At 41.1% G+C, this 20,010-nt stretch overlaps 1 protein-coding gene across 3 annotated transcripts in view; it reads right to left on the reverse strand.

The window, feature by feature from the left end:
• The window catches only part of pacrg (PARK2 co-regulated), a 475,481-nt gene that overhangs the window by 181,859 nt on the left and 273,612 nt on the right, over positions 1-20,010 (reverse strand). For 2 of the 3 annotated variants that reach the window (XM_057859058.1, XM_057859060.1), the window contains exon 4: positions 13,584-13,733. In XM_057859058.1, coding sequence (XP_057715041.1) covers positions 13,584-13,733 — 150 coding nt within the window. Of the gene's footprint in view, positions 1-7,478; positions 8,191-13,583; positions 13,734-20,010 lie in introns of those variants that run through there. The other variant, XM_057859059.1, reaches the window with a different exon arrangement.

Consider the following 20,010-nt stretch of genomic DNA (forward strand, 5'->3'; position numbering starts at 1 on the left):
AACCTATTGGTTTTTTGATGGCCGCCATGCTGGATTAAACAATTCTGTAATTTTGGCTTGAAAAATTTACGTAAAATGAATGATAACTGCCCGTTTTTTGCTTTTAACCAGGAATCTAGACTGTTTTACGTTCATATGTGTAGAAATTCCACGATTTGAGCATTTATTTGCAAGAATTTTCAACTTAAAAAGCTATTTGTTTCTTGACGGCCGCCATGCTGGATTAAACAATTCTGTAATTTTGGCTTGTAAATTTACATAAAATGAATGATAAGTGCCCGTTTTTTTGCTTTTAACCAAGAATCTATAGACTGTTTTATGTTCATATGTGTAGAAATTCCGCGATTTAAGCATTTACTTGCAATAATTTTCTACCTAAAAAGCTCTGTTTTGTGACGGCCGCCATATTGGATTTTGTATCTCTACATAATAGCGGAATTCTACCTAAATACATTGTGATTGTAAATACAAAATGCAAATTTTGCTTTTGTTGAGTAAAACTAAGATGATTTTGCATGCTTTCCTCAGGTGTTATGTTTCTGATGTGAAAATTGAGTGATTTATTAGCTGTTGAAAACTTGCACTAGATTAAAAAAAAAAAAAAAAAAAGTTGCTATTTCGAACAAAAACTTATATGATGTTAAATATTGCAATTGGGCCTGACAATATAGGTGTTTATCTCTGCATTTGGTGATTTTTGTGCATTTAGCGTAAAATTTAAGAATTTTATAGCAATTTTAAGTTTTGTTATACTTGTATAAAAAATAATCGGGATTTTATTAGGGAACGACTTTGAATGTTTTGATGTCGCTGCTCAAGGAGACTTGTATATGCCTAAGGGAGGTGTCTGTTTTGGTTTGAGATCGCTAGCGGCTTTGGTTTTAAACATATTTGAATTTTAAGTTTTTAAAAATAGTAGTGTTGCACCGATACCATTTTTTGATACCACCCCGATTATATATATATATATATATATATATATATATATATATATATATATATATTTTTTTTTTTTTCCTTAATTTTTTTTTTTTACCCAAAGAGCTACATAATTGGATGTGAAATCATTGCTATCAAGGTTTTGTCAGGCCATTGCTTACCTTTGCAAAATAGGAAAAAGTACACTAAACCCTAGTAGACAATAGTTGAATAAACCTTCCGCTCTCAAAGGCCAAAATAGTGCTAAGTTTGTGAAATTAATAAAACATGTATAATACTAGCCCAACAGTAAGAAAGTAAAAATAAATTCATAATAATAAACTCTGAATGAACTGAATAAACGTGTTTTAAACCTCTCAAAGTCCAAACAGTGCAACTTTCATGAAATTATTGTCACATTCTGCACTTGAATCCAATGCAGGCTCATCAACACAGCATTTAAGCACGGGTGATCTCAGAGAAGGCTGCCGAGATATTTGCCTTGCTGATCGCTATTTGACATCTGGCACAATAATCTCGCTACATTTGCTTGTTATGCCCCTGCATTGGGTTTTTCTGTTATTGTGCTGCTCTCGTTTGTAACCGCTGCCTATTGTCTTAGTTTGTCCGTCGACCTGCTGTCACGGACTCCTTTTGTTATTTCTACTGTCCCGCGATCGCGTGTTATTTTTTGTTTGCAATCATTAAACCCTTTTATGTATCCCCCGCTTGTTGTCTGCTTCGAGGTTCAACCTTGTTTCCGCATTTGCGGACGCTAACAATTATAAGTAATAATAATTGACCACAGCATCCCGTCTCTCCTTTTTTTCGGGAGGTGGGAGTCCCTTATTTCTATTTCTGAAAGGTGGCAACAATACTTTGGAAACACTTCCCAAATTACTGCTGCATTTGTTTCAGTAAAAGACAATAAAAGTAAAGTAGACGAAGTGAACTGACCAGAGATTGTTGCTCCGGTCCAGCGGCCTTCTTCCTCTGGATAGCAGTCCTGCTCTTGCAGGTTCAAACTCGTTGTGTTCGTTCACGTTTCGTCTTCAAATGTTTTATCAAGTTTGAGGTATTGAAACTGGCCGATTTAACTCCACATCTCCAAACTTTCAGGCCGCAAATCTTGCATGCAGCCATTGATTTTAATCGACGGGATTTCTATTTGGAAATATTTCCCGACCGCCGCGGCGCCGCCATATTTCCTGGTTTGTTTTTTGTCCATATGAAAAAGCCCCCTTTTGATTGGTCAGGAGTGGCTATTGGCCCGCTCTCATTGGTCTGGAGCAGGCCAATAGCGATAGCTGCTTGGTGTTCACGTGTCATCACACAACACAGAGACAGAGTGTAGTGAGCGCCAGGAGGAGAAAAAGGCTGTGGTCAAATGTTATAATAATGGACCGGTAAATGGTATCGGCGCCGTCTTTGTTGGTACTCGCCGATACCAATACCACCATTTCGGGCCGGATCGGCGCCCCCTGCCGATACTAGTATCGGTATCGGTGCATCTTTAAAAAATAGGCCCCCTACTAATGGGCCCCAAGCCCCGTGTCTGGTCAACTTATAGTGAAGTCTATGGACACCATTAAACTGCAGTTCAGTTCGGTTTGTTTTGGTACAGTTCATATTACAAAAAGTTGATGATTATTGCCTCTCAATTCAGGCAGTGTTGTTCTCATCCATGTTAAATTGATATGTTGACACATGTCAGTATAGTATTTTGTCTCTGTTGATTTAACGGACCAGGGATTAAGATGAATCACTTTCAAGGAGAAACTGTAAAAACTGAAACTTGTAAACAGTGGAGGTCTTGGTAGAGATTAGCTGGTCTTAAAATATCTGACATGAATGCCACAGAAGGCTTTTCTTGATGGAAAGGTTGTTTTCACTTTGCTCCACAGTAGCATCAACAAGAGACACCAATGCTCGTCTTACTGACTTACAGTGCTCTTCTACTTATTGATCTGATCTGAAAGACACACCAATCATCAAGTCACCTAAACGGATTTAAAGGTTCTGCACTTTGCACCAACAGTTCACATTACCACTTGCTATTCACTGACAGATTTGAGAAACAACTATTCATCCATTATTTTTGAATTGACTGACTTATACGACTGATGACGACAGACAATTTTGAATCGTTTTCAATAATGGTAACATTGGTACACTCAAACTGCATTCAGATTGCAAGCATATTGGATTCCTCCTCCAATCTGATTGTCATGGCTGACCGTTCACACTATTTTTAGCAAGTCTCCAAATCATATCTGGGCCTGATCAGACTGGCCCACATTATTTACACACCTGACAGATTGCTGTGCCAATGAAAGCGTCAGGCAGCACAAAGTGACGTAGCGCACAGTCAGATGCCATCTGAGCTGTTCAGACTAAGAAGCATCTTGCCCATATCTGATATGAAACTCCCTCCCGTATGTGGTTTCAATCCATCTCGCAAAAAAAAAAAAAAAAATCAGATTTCTGTGCATTGGGACTGTTCAGTCAACAAAAGAGCCATCCAGTTTCAATCTGGATGGGCTAAAAATCCGATTTTGGCTGCCAGTCTGAACAAGGCCTTATGGTTGTGAAAGAAAAATCTTTCCCATTCTCTGAACATTTAGTCTTCTGGGGACATTTTGTAACGTTTAATTTTTTTGTTTTACCGATAACTCATTATAGGATTGTTTTTGGTCATTTAAAAAAATATAACCTCATTAGGACTTGGCGTCCACATATGTGCGCATCGCATTTTGGGTCATGGCACTGCTTATGAGCGCAGCTATTGTGTGACATCAGGGTTAGGGTTAGAACAAACATTGAACCACTCAGAAAATTTAAAAAGTAGCCAAGAAAATAGGCACACACTCTTAATAGTCTCTGTTCCTGTGCAATATGTCCTTGTGTTTCTCCTTTCTCCATAGGAGACTTAGACGAAGCCCGCTTGACTTCTTGCGTCCATTAAAGCTAGTTTCTCCAATAGCCACACATACTACACTTGGTAGCCAATGTGTGATGAGTAGGCGGGAAAATACGTCTAGGTTCAGACCGCAGGTCTTAATGCACAAATCCGAATTTTTTTGTGTTTTTCCGACTCGAATGAGGCGTTAAGTTGACAGTCTGAACGGGAAGAGTCGCATAGAAGTGAACCATTCCAAATCCGATCTGGTTCACATTCGTATGTGGTTGAAATCCGATCTGGGCCACATTTTTCTAGAATGTGGCAGTGGTCGGAACTGTCAAGTCTTCCAAATCAGAATTCATGCAGCAATTACGTCACCAAAGAGCGAGAGCGGCAGGCAGGACGGCAGCGACAGCTGTGCATTAGCATTAGCGCCTAGCTTGAACTCGGCTTTTGCGCAGGAGGCGGGCTTGACCACAAAAAATAAATAAATAAAATGAAGAAAAGGATAAGCCTGATAATGCTTTCAATATTGCTTACATGGCCGAGTCGAGGCAAACTGACGGACACACATAAGGCTTATGTGTGTGCGTGCGCACAGTGCGTGCATGCGTTCTATCAATCCATAAAACCTTTGAATATAAGACTAAACGGGGATTATTTATGTCTCTTATTTTTGGAAATCAAAATATGATCACCCGTGAATGACGTTGAGCCACCATGTGTAATCATTTGCTTTGATGCTCCTGCGCATGCGGGTCAGTTTGCCTAGCGTATCTCTGACAGCGAATTAGTGCGCATGCGTGACAATTGAATTGGCTCAATGGACAAAGACAGTCTGAACGATCATGCCAAAAAAACTGATGACAAATGAACGAATTGTTGTGCATACAGTTAACGTTTATGCTTTCCTTATAAGTCACCTGATAGGATAACTTCTGTCTAGTCAGCCTTTCCTTTGTTCTGGGCCATGTGGCCCTCATGTGATCTACTCAATGTCCCATGTTGCCTTCCGGACCCCTCCCATCCTATTGTTTGCCCCTAAATAAAGAAGGCTGCGATCACAGCAGCCGTGGGGAGCAGCTACAAACCTCCACAAAAGCTACATCGACTTCCTGCGTGTTCTTTTTAGCCAAGCTAAGTGCACATAAACCTAGCTTCAAATCTAACAACAACAAAAATCGGAATTGTGCATTAAGACCTGCGGTATGAACCTAGCCTAAGACACACTTGGATTTTATTGGCGTGAAAAGTACTGGCTATTTTGCCAACTTCCAGGAAATATTGGTTATCATTTGTGTCTTTCTCCACTGTTAAGCCAGAGTTTTGCTTCTGTGTTGCGGTGATGGCGTAGCGACTACGGCGTCAATGAGCATTCAATAGTTCTGCGGCAAGGGAATGCGTTGCTCTATATTTCACCTCCGAGCCACCAGAGGGGTGTGGCATTGGGTTTGTACGGTTTTAGGGGACTCTTGTCGACTTCCTATAGTTTTCTTCCGGTTACACAACAAAGCCAACAAAGATGGAATGCCTGAATGTGGATCTGCAGCCGATCAACACTGAACAACAAATGTTATCATACAAATGTTGAGGCGCAGGCGACGCAGAAGACTGTTGCGGAGGTGGTCATTAGCCCAACAATGTTTGTAAATGGCGGTGATTTCACGCTGAACCGGAAACAACAGTCTGAGCGGACCAATCACAGTCCATTTGCGTCATGTCACCACGCGTTGACGCGACGCGTAGTCAGAATTTTGTGGAGCTGCACGACCGGCTACGGCGGAGGGTGGTAAATCGGGTCTGCCTTAACGTCATAGGTCTGCCGCAGAAGCATAACCCAGCCTTTACACAGAGGAAAAATTAGATGAGACAATATTATTTACGCTGGGATGCACATGATCAAGGTACTGCTCATCCCTCTAAACTGGAAGGACTGGCTGTGAATGCTCATTTTTCATTGCCGGTGAAGGAATAGTATCTTTTCTCATGTTTACTCTTTGACTCTTTGTATTATTCTAACGTACACAATATAAAATAAATAGCATTTATATCATAGTTTAAGAAAAACAAGCAGAATATATTTTACATAGGGCATAAGAGATACATGACACCTTCTGACCACGGAAGCCCAACACGTGCGTCATGCAGCTGACTGAGCAAGATTGACGCTGACAACCAGGTGATAGGCAAGACATCTACAAGCCCACATCTACACCACCAACTCCTGCAATTAGTTCTTCCAGACAGTCCAGAACAAATGGCGGGGCAAGGGACATCTGATAAGGAGGAACCCGCGACCGTGAAGTGAACACTCAGATCTAACGTGGCGCTGAGGTGGCAAAATCCACAACCCTCGTTGCACTGACAATAGTAACTCCAAAATCCTCCTGTCCAATCCACAAACAGACAAGTATCCTAAACAACGCCTAAACACATCCTTCTTCCTGCCCACAGCCCGCCCTGCGAGAGCCTTCAAAAAGACTGCATGTTTAACTCATCGTTGTCATTTTTCTCGGGAATCTTTTGTTGACTTGTGATATGGTGACCCTGGAACCAGTCTGCCTAAAATCCTGGGTCTTTTGCTGTTTTGCCTTGCCGTTTGAACGCTGTCGGCCTGAATAAATTTTCAACTTGTGTTTCGAAGCCTTTTTCCAGCTTTCAAAATAGAGTCAGTACAAGGGGTTAAGACCAACGGCGTAGGTTTGGTCTTAATATTGGTAGGGACGATATAACAGCATAACCTGCATGTACACTTTTTGCTGGGGAAGGGACATTAATAAGACCAAACATATTTGTTGAATGGGGTCAGGGCTACATTCTCACTAATATGAACCTAATTAATTGATAGGCTAAATGATTAATGCAAAATAAATCTGTATTGACCGATACTAACTTTCACACTGCAAATTTATAACGTCTTAATCAGATTTTTTAAAAAATCTAGTCAAATAATTTTCTCCTTTTTTGGTGTTAAAGGGTAGTTAACAGATTAATGCGTCAGATTCTTCCACTTACTTTCAGTAAATATTACTATTTGTTTGTATTGAGCCCAACATCTAAAAGTTGGTCATCTTTCACCTAAATCACGAAAAAAAATCATTCAAATAATGTTTTCAACAATATTCTTGAATTAAGAACATTTATGACAAGCTACAAGTTTTTCTTTTAAGATTAGATATACAAACTTTTTTTTACAAACTGTTTTTCTTATTTCAAGAAATCTCTGAGTAAATTCGACTTGAAGAACTGTAGCAGTAGCAAAATTAGTGGGGTGTTCCCCACCTCCACAAAATCCACGTCTTTTTACATTACTTACTGCTGGCGGGGGACAAAAAAAAAAAAACTATTATCCTTCGTCTTTGAAGGGGGCGGGGGAGGCGGCATGTTGTGTTTCTGTCCGGCTGTGAATGGGTGTGTGTGTGTGTGTGTTTGGGTGGGGTGGGGCGAGGGGGGGGTTTGAAGTCATCAGCCAATCAAACATGCATTTCAGGGGAAAAATGGACTGGCACATTCAACAAGTGAAAAGGGGTCTGTGTAAGTGAACATAATAAAAGTACTGTAATTGATTTAATAATTGTAGGATCAATTCTATCCTTACAACATATAAGAAGACAATATAAATGACCTATATAACTGAAGTTATTATATAATGCAAATAAGGTTGCTTAAAAGTTTGTGGGGATAATTTGAGCATCCTGAAAAGTTGGTAGTTTTATGTCCCTAGCATCCCTTTGCCCACCTAAGCCCTTGGTTAAGACTAAGGTGAACGCACGGAATTTGGCCTTTTGACCGGGTTGTCCGGTTTTTGTCGGCCCGGATCCCAGCCAGTGCGGGTCCAGCGATTCGGCTGGCGTGATTCGACATTCTGGCTAAAAGGTAAGATTACTACACCAGTGACGGTTTCAAGCATCTGTTTTGACTGGAAGAATCTGTCAGTGAATGATTGCTGCCAACCCTCCCAGGTTTCATTTGACTGGGTACACAAGTAGTTATTATTTATTTCTCTTATAAGTATTAATATAGCAGTACAGTGTAGAATCTCCAAAATAGAATTCTGGATGTATTTCAGGCTGAAGTAGCTTTTCAGAAGCAGTTATTTTTCGAGTTATCCTTATCTTTTATTTCATGTATCTCTGCTTTACCCCAAAAGCTCCCCTTTTCCCTTCCCGGAATGACGTGCAGCAGATGAGTACCTTCCTCGTCTGAGCTCCGAGGAAGAATTTGCCGGATGAGTGAGCACGTCTCTCCTTCATAGGAAATGTTGTTGCATTTCATTAGGGGCAAGATTCATCACAGCAAGCAAACAAGAGGAGCGTGCAAATCACACCGGAGGAATTCCGACGCCGTCCTCAACGTGTTTTCTCGAACACCTAATGCATGGAAAGGCGTAAAGCAAACAAAAGGCAGCGAGAGCTGATGCGGGAGACAACGGGGTACATCAAGGATGCGGGTGCAATGTGATTGCTTATTATTGTGCTCTTCAAAATGATGCATGAGTATGTCAGTGAGCTGCCTGCGGTTAAGCAGTCAGTTTTTTTTTTGTTTTGTTTTGTTTCCCATTCAAAGAACAATAGAGCTGTTCCTGGAACCAAGAGGTCGTGAGTCTGTTCTGCTTATCGGGGGTCTGGTTCTCTGACTGAAAGGACACTTAAGAGTCTGATTTTGGCAATGGCTTAGGGTCCAGTTCTGACAGTGGAAAAATAGCAGCGATAAGGCCTCTATACACGCCAATTTTATGGGTCGCAACCTTGTCTCCGAGCGGGAGCGACACTGTCGGACTGTGTGAATGTGGCCTAAGGGGATCTGTCCTGCATGAGAAGCCGGTGATATCTGACTGTAGCCCTGACCCCACAGCAGTGGGTGTCAGCATATTGATTCATAGCCTGAACAACAGAGCAGGAAAAGGGAAAGGGTCATGGCACGGAGCCGTAAATGGGGACAGAGTGCGATTGTACATCTTTTTCCGTGTATGTATGAGAAAATCCAGCTAGTGGATGGTGAGCATTGTACACAACTCACAGGCTTCTCTTGACACTGAAGCCAACAGCTGCAATGGGGGAGCGAAGGGGTGGTGGGGGTACATAACAGCTGCATTCATGACAGATGCACAAACACTTCTGCACATACTGGACAGTGGGGCTGTTGTGGCTCAGAAGATTAGAGGGATACCATGCAAGTTCTGGGAGTCAGAGTGTGGGGGAACCAAAAGGGATTAGTTAGTCGACGAGTGTTAACAATGCCCATGCCTGTTTTTGCGAGAGACGGCACGTTCACTTGTTCTGAAACAGCACGCCAAGGGTGGGATGGAGGTGGGGTTGTATGTACAGCATTCCGTCATTAATGGACCTCAATAGAATCTTTTATTTGCATGCAAATAAAGCAGACAATAGGAAGGAGACATTCCTAAGAAACAAACTTCCAACAAACCTTCTATTCATTCAGATATAGTATAACAACAAATAATCATCAATCCATCAACATTTTTATTCACCCTCAAACTTTCATCCTAACAACCAAACATTTCCATCGTATATTCACCCGTACAATATTTAACCCTAAAGCTCTCTATTATTTGAATAAACAACCTTCCATCCATCCATCCATACATCCAATTCATTGAAACGCGACCTAATGACGACAGAGCAGTGTTGAAAATGGATGGATAATTCATTAATCTGACCAGATTTAAAATAAATAAATAAACAACAAACAGTTAGTACTTCAAAATTCCAAATTAGATGCATCCATCGATCCTATTAAACCAACCAAACTTTGATCCATTCACACTTCAACACTCAAATTCACCAATTCATCAAACTGACCAATCTTGCATAAAGTCACTCTTCAATCCTACAATTGAAGCATCCATTGGTCGAAAAGCCACCATTTAAAACCCGTGGGCGTTATTTTATTTTGACTAAATTCTTGCGATTTTGTCCAAAGTATGGCTTTTCCTATGAAGTGTGATAACTAAGTCATTTCTGAATATTTTTTCCCTTTCAAACACTCAAAATGTTCAGTGGCTAGCTAGCTACACATATTTAGATTTTATTTTTTTAATGCCCCCTATGGACAATAATAGCAGTATTATTCTAATAACAAAACTAAATATGCTGTATGTGTATATATATATATATATATATATATATATTAGGGCTGTCAAAATTATCGCGTTAACGGGCGTTAATTCATTTTTTAAATTAATCACGTTAAAATATTTGACGCAATTAACGCAGATGCCCTGCTCAGACACATTTAAATGACGGTACAGTGAACACTTGGTAATTGTGTTTTATGGAGTTTTGCCACCCTCTGCTGGCGCTTGGGTGCGACTGATTTTATAGGCTTCAGGCTATAGGCTTGATTGAAAATTTTACCAATTTTATTAAAACGAAAACATTAAGAGGGGTTTTAATATAAAATTTCTATAACTTGTACTAACATTTGTCTTTTAAGAACTACAAGTCTTTCTTTCCATGGATCACTTTAACAGAATGTTAATAATTTTAACGCCATCTTGTTGATTTATTGTTATAATAAACAAATACAGTCCTTATGTACCGTATTTCAATCAAAAAATAAACTAGTAGCCCGCCATTGTTGATGTCAATAATTACTTACACAATGATCATGGGTGCTGAAGCCTATAAAATCAGTTGCACCCAAGCACCAGCAGAGGGCGGCAAAACTCCATAAAACACAATTAACATGTGGGCATTTCTCTGTACTGTCATTTAAATCTGTCTGAGCGGGGCATGTGCGTTAATTGCGTCAAATATTTTCATGTGATTAATTAAAAAAATTAATTACCACCCGTTAACGCAATAATTTTGACAGCCCTAATATACATACACACACACACACACACACACATACACGTATACAAAAGTCTAATTTGAATATTTCATATGACTTAGTTTGAGGCCAAAATAAGTCCATAAGTCATGACAGAATTTTTTTATGCATGCCCAATTTTTACACAATGGCAGTTTTCTGAATCAAACTACATTCTTGTGATTTTGTCCAAAGCATGGTTTTTCCTTTGAAGTGTGATAACTAAGTCATTTCTGAATATTTTTCCCTTTCAAACACTCAAGATCTTCAGTGGCATCAGACCTATCTGCACAAAAATAATTGTGCCCCCTATGGACATTAATAGCAGTATTATTCTAATAGCAAAACTATCTATGCTGTATATACGCTCACCGTCCACTTTATTAGGTACACCTGTCCAACTGCTCGTTAACACTTAATTTCTAATCAGCCAATCACATGGCGGCAACTCAGTGCATTTAGCCATGTAGACATGGTTTAAGACAATCTCCTGCAGTTCAAACCGAGCATCAGTATGGGGAAGAAAGGTGATTTGAGTGTTGAACGTTGCATGGTTGTTGGTGTCAGAAGGGCTGGTCTGAGTATTTCAGAAACTGCTGATCTACTGGGATTTTCACGCACAACCATCTCTAGGGTTTACAGAGAATGGTCCGAAAAAGAAAAAATATCCAGTGAGCGGCAGTTCTGTGGGCGGAAATGCCTTGTTGATGCCAGAGGTCTGAGGAGAATGGTCAGACTGGTTCGAGCTGGTAGAAAGGCAACAGTCACTCAAATAACCACCAGTTACAACCAAGGTAGGCAGAAGAGCATCTCTGAACGCACAGATGAGCTACAGCAGCAGAAGACCAGTGCATTGCCTGACCAAGAAAAGTGACAGAAGCGAGAGCGAAAGACTGCGTAATCAGATTGGGACAGCTCTATAACATACTGCATTTTTTTATTTTTTATTTTTTTAATTGAAAAGAAATCTGCGATAGACAGAGCGCAAAGTTTGAAGCGCAAAATAGCGAAGGATCACTGTGGATCACTCCAATGCCCCTTTCCCACTGAAACTAGTGGGTCAACGCACGTTTTTTCCAAGCTGATGCAACCCACTAGCAATTGGCATTTGGCACCTTTCCCACTGACAAAAAAAAAAAAAAAGCCGTGTCTTTTTAATGTTTTTTTTCACCTGTCTAACCCCCTCACCCCTCCTCAGCCGTGCGTAAGGTTACGTGACGTCACCACGCTAAGATCAACGTCGACAAGTGCGACCGAATTCATTCGGTTCAAGGAAGTAAACAATGCAGAGCATTATGGAAGCCTCCTTTCCGTTTGCGTTCTCTGTTTTCATGCTTTTTACTGCCCTCAAAATGGTCGAAATGCGGCAAAGGATCAACACTCTGCTAGTGCTGAGGCAACGTAGGCGACGTGAATTCTTCTTCTTCTACTAGCTTTGTTGTTAGCATCGACGTAACTACGGTTGTGGGGGGTGTTAAATGGGGGGCGACTGGCATGTTGTTATAACGCATCACGTAAGAGCCGACGTCACCACGTAGATTAGGGTGTTGACTGTTGACCCGGGGTTTTGCTTTCACACTGCATGACGATCAGAGGCGAGGTGATTTTAACGCGGGTCGCTTGGCGGGGTAATTGACACGGGTCGAGGCGGGTCACTGCACCTTTCCACTGCCACCAATGTTAGTGGGTTGACACGTTTTTTTTGGCCAGTAGGAAAGGGGTACAAGTGTGGTGTACATAATCCATAGTGTGATGTCCAAAAACGTGGGCAGCAGGTTTAAAATAATATTGTGTAATCAGTTCGTCTGACAGACGTTCGATCCATTTAATTTTTAATTCATTCATTTGTTTTTTTTTTTTTTTTTTTTTTTTTTACATCATACCGTTTCATATTTACTCCATTGGTTGTTTTAGCAACTTGAGATAACTTTTTACGCACCACAAACTCAACCAAATCCTTTGACCTTGTTTAACAGATTTGGTTCTATGCTCTGGCAGCTACCCGGCCAGTTCCCCAGCCCAGACTGGGAGCGGTCAATATCCGGGATGCCTGCCAGGTGTGAGGTTGGCTCAGGTTTAATTGATGCATAGACGAGCAGGAGAGGCCGGAGAAGAGGCCGCTGTAAATACCGGGGCTGGGCTAACCCAATCCTAGTGGGGTTGACTTTGCCAACTGCTGAGCCTGCGCGGCAGCGGAATACCTCCCGCTTCAGAATGGTTTAGGGGATTGATTTGACAGCTAATTTACCGGGAGGATTTGCATAAGGCCTTGTGCTAATAAGGCGGGCTTACCCCCCCCTTTGTCTTTCGAAGGCTTCTTCCTTTCCTTTCAACAAATGGTAACAGATTATGTATGCGAATTAGGAAGACAAGAGATTTAAATTGGATATCGATTAAGGGACTAAAGCCTTATGTCTTCTCCTGTTAACGCCGGAGTTTAAATGATTGATTCACAATGTCACACTTTACATCGTACTGACTGCGTCGAGCTGTGTTTGGGGTCGGTGCTGCCTCTGAGCTTTTTCCGCTGCTAAATACTCGCATCGTTGCCACACAAAGAGACCTGCCGTTTTGATGACAATCTGTCTGGGTCCTCGTGCCAGCCAGGTGGATGCATTCAGGGAGGACAAATCCTTGACACACAATGCAGTCAGACACTTTACAGAAGAGACAATGCTGCGATTCTTATCGCTGAGTGCGTAGGCAGAGGATGGGGGGGAAAGAAAGCATTCTTTTCATTGTACTCATATTCAACCAAAAGGAAACACTTAGCATTTCCAGTGAAAAAACAGAACCGAGCAGTTATGTAGAAAAAAAGTCATTTGAACTTGCCACATTTCAGACTGCTCTCAATTCTGGTATAATAGTAGCTACTGCACAGACTCGCATTCAAAATCCTGATTTGCTATTCTTACAGGTCCGTACTCACTGTTCATGTTCTTGAAAATGTTGAGGATGGGCAGGATCTGTCGGTAGTAGGGCACCAGGGTTTCTCCCACCGTGTCCCCAGACATCACCAGATGCTGAAGAACTTTCAGGGTAGTGCAGATCACCTGGCGGTTCCTTGTGTTTAGGGCATCTGGAAACAAAAGTTGTTGTTCACTTGTTGGAATGAGTGTCACACAGGTAGCGCCAAAAAGTCAGAATTTAAGCAAAACCTTCTGGACAGTCACTATTGGTGGGCAAATAGCCTCAAAATAATGTTACGACATTTCAAGAAAATTTGCCAATGACGACATTTTAACAATATGGGAATAAAAATGCTGAAAAAAATGTACCTTAATTTTCGGACTAAAAGCCTCTACTTTTTTCCTTCATTTTGACACCTGTGGCTTATAGTCCAGTGCGGCTTCTTTGTTGATTTATATGGGTTAATAGGTAACACTTTAATTGACAGTGTGTTCATAAGACTGTCATAATTATGACAGGACATTATCATAGGCATTACTGAATGCCTATGCCAGATAATTTGCTGGATAACACTAAATGAAATATGTTACAAGCATTCATTAATGACTCATGACAGTGTCATGTCATAATTATGATTATCTAATGACAATCTTAAGGCACCACTGTCAAATAAAATGTTACCAAATACCATAACTAGCAATTACTGAAACGAATGGAACAGTTACTGAATAAATATTTAGCACAGAACATGATTTATTTATTATTATTATTTTTTTTTAAACCTGTCCTGTTCAGCTGTTTGACACAGAGAATGGAAGTCTAAGTGCCCGGGTTGTCTGAACAGTTTTAATGTTTCACATTGAGAATCTGATATACTCCCATTGTGATCATTCAAAATACCTTTTTATTATGACAAAGCAGCGAACAGGAAGGGATTATGGGGGGACAGAAGAAAAGCAACACAAGAGAAGAAAGAAAAGAAACACATACACAAACAACAACAAGAAATACATAGAACATCTAGACTAATTATTAATATGCTGGTGCCATCGTCAGCGAGATGTATTTCCGGTTTACACCATGTGGGGGCCTATTGGCCAGTGAAAGAGGGGGACAGGGGTTTCTATAAGCTAAGTGATTGAAAGAGGTAGAGTGTACACAAATCAGTTCTGTGATCTAGAACCCAGTAATCATGTGAATCTCTTATGAATGTAAGCCCGTTGGCGACCAACCCTACGCCGCCCCATCGCCAATCCCGGCACCAAGACCCCCAACCCGAGCATGCACTACCGCATCCCGCGGCACACGAGCCCCACCGGACGCGCAACAGCCATGCAGACGGGCGGCGAAGCCGAGCGGGAGCCAACCCAGGGCCACGGCCCCCACCCAGCCAGGCCGGGGAGGGAGGGCCGGCAGGGGGTTGGGGATGTCCAGCGCAGCCCATCCCTCCTCCCGCAGCCCAGCAAGGGAGCCATCGCCCCCCCCCCCCCCCCAGGATCCAGGGTGGTCCCCCGGGCCACCCGCGCACCCATCAACCGGCCTTCAGGGATGGCAGGAGGGGACGCACCACCAACCCCACATCTATCCCCACCCCCGCCCGCCCACCCGGGCCACGAGCCACAGCCGCAGCCCCCCAACCGGCACGGCACGCCACGGGTACCCCAGCAGCCCACTAAGCCCAAGGCAGGGCAGGGCCCCCCGCCGGTGCAGGCAACACCCTGCTGATACACCGGCGCCCAGCCCAGGCGGAGGCAGGAGAACGCCGAGGAACTGCCACGGGGCGATGCAAGATCAGTGATAGCCAAATGAAGCTTCTTTGAACCAATTGGCTACAAAGCCTCATGGTAGTTTATTTGGTCTTATGACAGTCGTTTGATGCCGCTGTCAGATAAAGTGTTACCGGTTAATATCTTTTGATGTAAATATCCCATAATACAGTAAGGACAGCTGCAGCTTATAGTCCAGTACGGCTTATCTATGGACAAATGCCGTTTTCGTGCCAAATTTGGTGGCTGGCAGCTAGGGGTGTAACGGTAAACAAAAATCTCGGTTCGGTACGTACCTAGGTTTTGAGGTCAAGGTTCGGTTCATTTTCGGCACAGTAAGAAAACAAAATGCAAAATATAAATGTGCTAGTTGTTTATTACACACTTTTGTGCTTTCAACAATAGGAACATTAGCCTATACAAAGCTAGAATCCTGCTCAAAAAGTAGCGGGTATTTAAAGATAATAATCCAACAACAATTTGCCTTTCAGACCCCGCATATTGGTCAGCTTTCTTTCTGAAAGAAAGAAAAAAAAGAATTCCTGTGCTAAAGAGAAAATCAATCCCAATGACAAAGATTTTAACTTGTATTTTACAAATGAAATGCCTTAATGAATCTTTTTTTTTTTTTTCTTATGAACTTTTTTCAAAAGCTTTCAAAAGGATTTTCTCAAGTTAAAGCGCCACTCAGAAATTAAGTGTGTATTATGTGTATTATTCTTATTTAATTACAGGTGTTTTAGCTCATTTCATTTTATTTAAATGGGCTTTTATTTTATTATGTATTTGTATTTTACAAATGTGTAGTATTCATTCATATTGTATATTTTATGTTGTATAACTTTAGTTCCAATGTGAATATTAGTTCCTACTTGTTTAATTGTGGTAGGAGGGTTTTGTATTGAACACGGGGCCGTGTTGGTTATTATTATGCCAGACAAGACAGCAGTAAATCAACAAAGTCAACTGTGCCCCGATCTACCACTTAAGAGATCTGATGGACTCAAAAAGTGGGTTACAGTTGCATATTAGTTTGAAAATTGATCCACCGTATTTTTACACGAGTGACACTGACTTCCGGTCTGCCCGATCCTAGCTAGTAGTATTGACGCAGTAGGGCCGCGTCTCGCGTCAAATAATAAACTCTGCCGTTCTTTTCACGTGCGTCGCGTTGAGCCGCTTCTGGGACACGCACTGCGACTGATTTGCATTGGCTGATTGACTTTAACGCCCGGGTTTCACTGCGTTCTCGCGGCGGCCACGTTGTTGCACCGTTGACGTTTCTGGGTTATATACTGTCCGTGTTGGTCCTCATTATAGTAGAGAAGACGGAGTAAATATAATCTACACAAAGAAACTAACACGATCAACTCACAGCCTCGAAAAGTAATGGTTACACTACGTCAGAAACTCTTTCGGTACGCCTCCGTTCCGAACCGAGCACCCTGTACCGAAACGGTTCAATACAAATACATGTACCGTTACACCCTTCGTGGCGGCTATAGTCAAGTGCGCCTTGTAGTGTGAATAATATGGTAATTCAAGTTCAAGTTTATTTTAATATGTATAAAAGAACCCATGTTACCCTGTGCAATGAAATAATTCCTTTGCTATCTGGCGTATACACAATGAAAGCCGAGTGCTAAATATAAAAAGGCGACAAAGCAATAAAATTAAAAAGTAAATTGGCACAATAATATCCAATATTTAGCATTTGCAAAAATAAAAATGTGCATAATTGACAAAACATTGGCTGAGATTCCTATTTGATGTGAACGAGCCTGACGGCTGAGGGAAGACGCAAGAAACTAGATGTTCTACATTTGACACCACCGATCTTCAGATTAGTCAGATATTAGTTTAAAACTTGAAGTTGGTTTTCCTTGTTGTTGGATACTACAAGTAAGTTGTCAAAGAAATCTGCAACCACGACCTCACCACCACCACCTCCAAAAACCGACGCTGGACAAAGAGCCTCCCTCTCATAGACTTTCAAAAAAAGACTTAAAACTGTAATAAAAACTTTTTTTGCCACAGAAGCTCTTATTGGTAAGGCTTGACTTTGTCAGGGTAGCCAGGTGCGAACATAGAAGAAACACAACCCAAATGCAGGGAAACAGGGAGGCATGGCAGACGACCGTAGGTGCAAATTGTTAAAGCAGTGCTTCTCAATTATTTTCATTTACGCCCGCCCCCTATTGCAAGTACACCTCTGCAGAAAATTTTGTCCATTTTTATATTAAACAAATATATATACAGTAGGTCAACTTGTACACATAGTTCAACAAGAATAACTATGTTTTTTTGTAACAGGAAAGCCAAATTTGCCTAAATTTAAAAAATACAATTAGAAAATAAAAAAAAGTCATATCCAAACTGAAAAAAATACACCCAAGGTACATTTTTTGACAATTTGATACTGTCAGGACTCGAACACGGGGAGGAGAGGCATGGTAGGGGTGAACTCAAAATGGTTTCAATGATAAACAAAAGCCCAAAAAAAGCAAAGTACAAACCAAACTCAAAACAAAAGACTGGGAATCAAACTTACTTTGGGATAAAGGAAAACCAGGCATGGACGTGGAATGTGAGGGGAAAAGACACCACATGGGAAACTTAAATACAGACATGGCATAACGAGATAATGAGACACAGGTGATTGATACAAGAGGCAGCGGATTGGTCAAGAGACAAGTAATAAGCCACAACAGGTGAAATCAATGGGTAATCACGTGGAAAAGAAACACTTGGGCACAAACTGAACAGAAATCAAGCCATGTTAGATATCGAAAAATAAAATTTAATAAAAATAAACAATAAATTTAAATTGATTAGCAACAAACATTTGGACCCACCCCCCAAAAAAAATATTTTATTTTTTGCTGCAGGCAGTATCAGCTCCAATTTGCAACTTGGTATGCCGCTTTATATGATGCTACCCATGCTCACTGGTTCATTGCTGCAACACTGACAAAGCAGGACGATTGTTGGCAACCTTCGGCAAGTTTTCACCAAAGAAAGAAAAATAAGTGGTTTATCAATGTGATTGGGGTCAAATGTCTTTGGGGTCTAATATCTTAACGTCTTAATTGATTTGGCTTCTTGCCGTCCTCTGCAAACATTTTTAGATACAGTAAACACTGGTCTTTCCCCATCTCCCACTGTATTAAAAGTCAAACCCAAAAGTCCAACGCTACATACACTTCATATTACCTCGTTTTAGCTATTCATACCTCCAATGCGCTTTGCTGTGTGCTCTTGTTTGGTTAAAAAATACAGCGCCTACTCTCAAAATGAGAGCGCCACTACCATCCACTGAGTGGATGTGCAATAACACTTTATCCTTGTACGGCAAAAAAAAGTACGTTCCCCGAGGTCACATCGCTCTGAACCCCACTATTTGAGAAGTACTGAATTAATATAGGTAAAACAAAGTACAAACAAAAGATGAGTGATCCAAAAATACAAAGGTAAACCAAAAGCAAGATTAACAAACTAACTTACGAGGAACATTGCAGGACGGGGGTAAAACACACATGACATTGACAACATTGCAACAAGGAATGAACAAACATGGGGTAACGAGACAATGAGAAACAGGTGGGTGACACTGACAGGATTGGGAGACAAACAAGCTACAACAGCTGAAATAAATAGGTGATCACAAAAACAAGAGACATGATGGCACACGCTTCAAAAAACCAAATACTAACCATAACACAGTGCCCTATATCATAATGCTATTGTAAATTATTATTCTTATTCCTGGTAATCAGGAGAGGTGGGAATCTTTGGGCACCAAACAATTCGATTACGATTCACAGGCTCCGATTCCATTATAAATCGATTATTGATGCACCACAAACCCCCCATCGAACACCCTCCATCCCCCAGTTCCAAAACTGTTCAAAAATCCTCTCAGGCTTAACAAACTACTATTTCAGTATCAAGTTACCGTTAAAAACCGTAAATAAAATACTCAAGTCCCCATTTTGTATCGGCAGCTTTAAACTACATTCAATTAATTTAATGTTGTGGATCAACCGTTAAAGTTGTTAAAATTGCTCCCGTTATTCCATAATTTCCCTTCTGTCTACTTTCGACGTGAAAGTTTTAAAACCGTTTCATCATTTAAAGATAGATTCAAATCAAGGTTTTGCCAATTTTTTTTTTTTTTTTTTTTTTTTTTTAGATAAAAAGTAATTATGTTCGCTACAACAGAGTCTTCTAGAGAAGTCTACTGCTTTAAGATAGCGGCTGTTTACTAGCGCGGGAAAGTCTGTCATTTCAAATCTAGTTCTTGATATATGATTTAACACGGCCGTCGTCTGTCATTTCATATCTAGTTCTACAAATAAGTGATATCTACCATAGCCGTATATTGTTGGCGTATGTTTGTAGCAACTAGCAACTGGGCGCTGTCAGGTATTATTGTTTGTTTTTTTGTTTTTTTAGGGCTGTCAAAATTATCGCGTTAACGGGCGTTAATTAATTTTTTAAATTAACCACGTTAAAATATTTGACGCAATTAACGCATGCACTGAATGAGCCACTCTCGCATTGCTTCAAACAGATTTCAATGAGGCCGTTTATGGACATTATGAGTGAAGAGAATGCTACCGGCCGCTTGGGGGCAGCGCAGCGCCGTTCCATACTAATGTTATTCCTCCTAATAGTGGG

Source organism: Corythoichthys intestinalis, chromosome 15 (assembly GCF_030265065.1).
Source record: "Corythoichthys intestinalis isolate RoL2023-P3 chromosome 15, ASM3026506v1, whole genome shotgun sequence".
Lineage (NCBI taxonomy): Eukaryota > Metazoa > Chordata > Actinopteri > Syngnathiformes > Syngnathidae > Corythoichthys > Corythoichthys intestinalis.